Consider the following 678-nt stretch of genomic DNA (forward strand, 5'->3'; position numbering starts at 1 on the left):
TATATATATATATATAAGCAGATCGGCTGGTTCAAGGACTTCTTCCTCACCCACTTAACTGCACCTCCCTCATACTTATCCTGAAGCAGTTGTGAATTAACTCTTGGACCATGAAAGTTAAAGAGGAAGTAGTAATTGAATTAAAAAAGAATAAGAGAGGAAACAGTGAGGTATTTTGATAATATTTTGTTTTTATATAAATTACCCAAAGTCATAGCTAATCCCTTATTTGCCTCATTAGTTTTCAAGAGATCACATCACATGATTTGTAGCTCTTCCTCAACAAAGACACATATTACATAAGATGCATGAGAGAAATGGCAGTTTGAAATGATTATCTTCACGTACAACATTCATTTTAACAATCGTGCATTCGTGGGCTGAAACTACCCAATCACATCCATCCAGGGCTGCTGTCTTCATTCTCGTAGCCCGTCCGTTGTACTGGAATAACACAATCTTCTATTAATGAGAGAAATGTTACTGAGCCTGCAGCTCTTTGGCCCTTTTTTCATCCAGAATGAAGGGAGTTGGCAGTGTCCTCCCCTTCAGTAGCGGCTCCAGTCCCTGGCAGAGGAGGCGAGATTGAGGTTAAATGACAGCACTGTATCCAGGCTAATGACCTTGCACCGCCACTTCAGAAACCTCTGTAAAGTTCCTCCTTTCCTGTACTTAGAT

At 40.3% G+C, this 678-nt stretch overlaps 1 protein-coding gene across 1 annotated transcript in view; it reads right to left on the reverse strand.

Annotated features, from left to right (window-relative positions):
• Positions 1 to 171: 171 nt before the first annotated feature.
• The window catches only part of uap1l1 (UDP-N-acetylglucosamine pyrophosphorylase 1, like 1), a gene marked incomplete in the record, with an annotated part of 9,198 nt that continues 8,691 nt past the window's right edge, over positions 172 to 678 (reverse strand). Inside the window, 1 exon segment of the mRNA XM_035667774.1 lies at positions 172 to 567. Within this exon segment, the coding sequence (XP_035523667.1) occupies positions 481 to 567 (87 nt within the window).

The sequence above is a fragment of the Morone saxatilis genome, unplaced genomic scaffold (assembly GCF_004916995.1).
Source record: "Morone saxatilis isolate NCDOM2014 unplaced genomic scaffold, NCSU_SB_2.0 Contig21, whole genome shotgun sequence".
Taxonomy (NCBI): Eukaryota; Metazoa; Chordata; class Actinopteri; family Moronidae; genus Morone; species Morone saxatilis.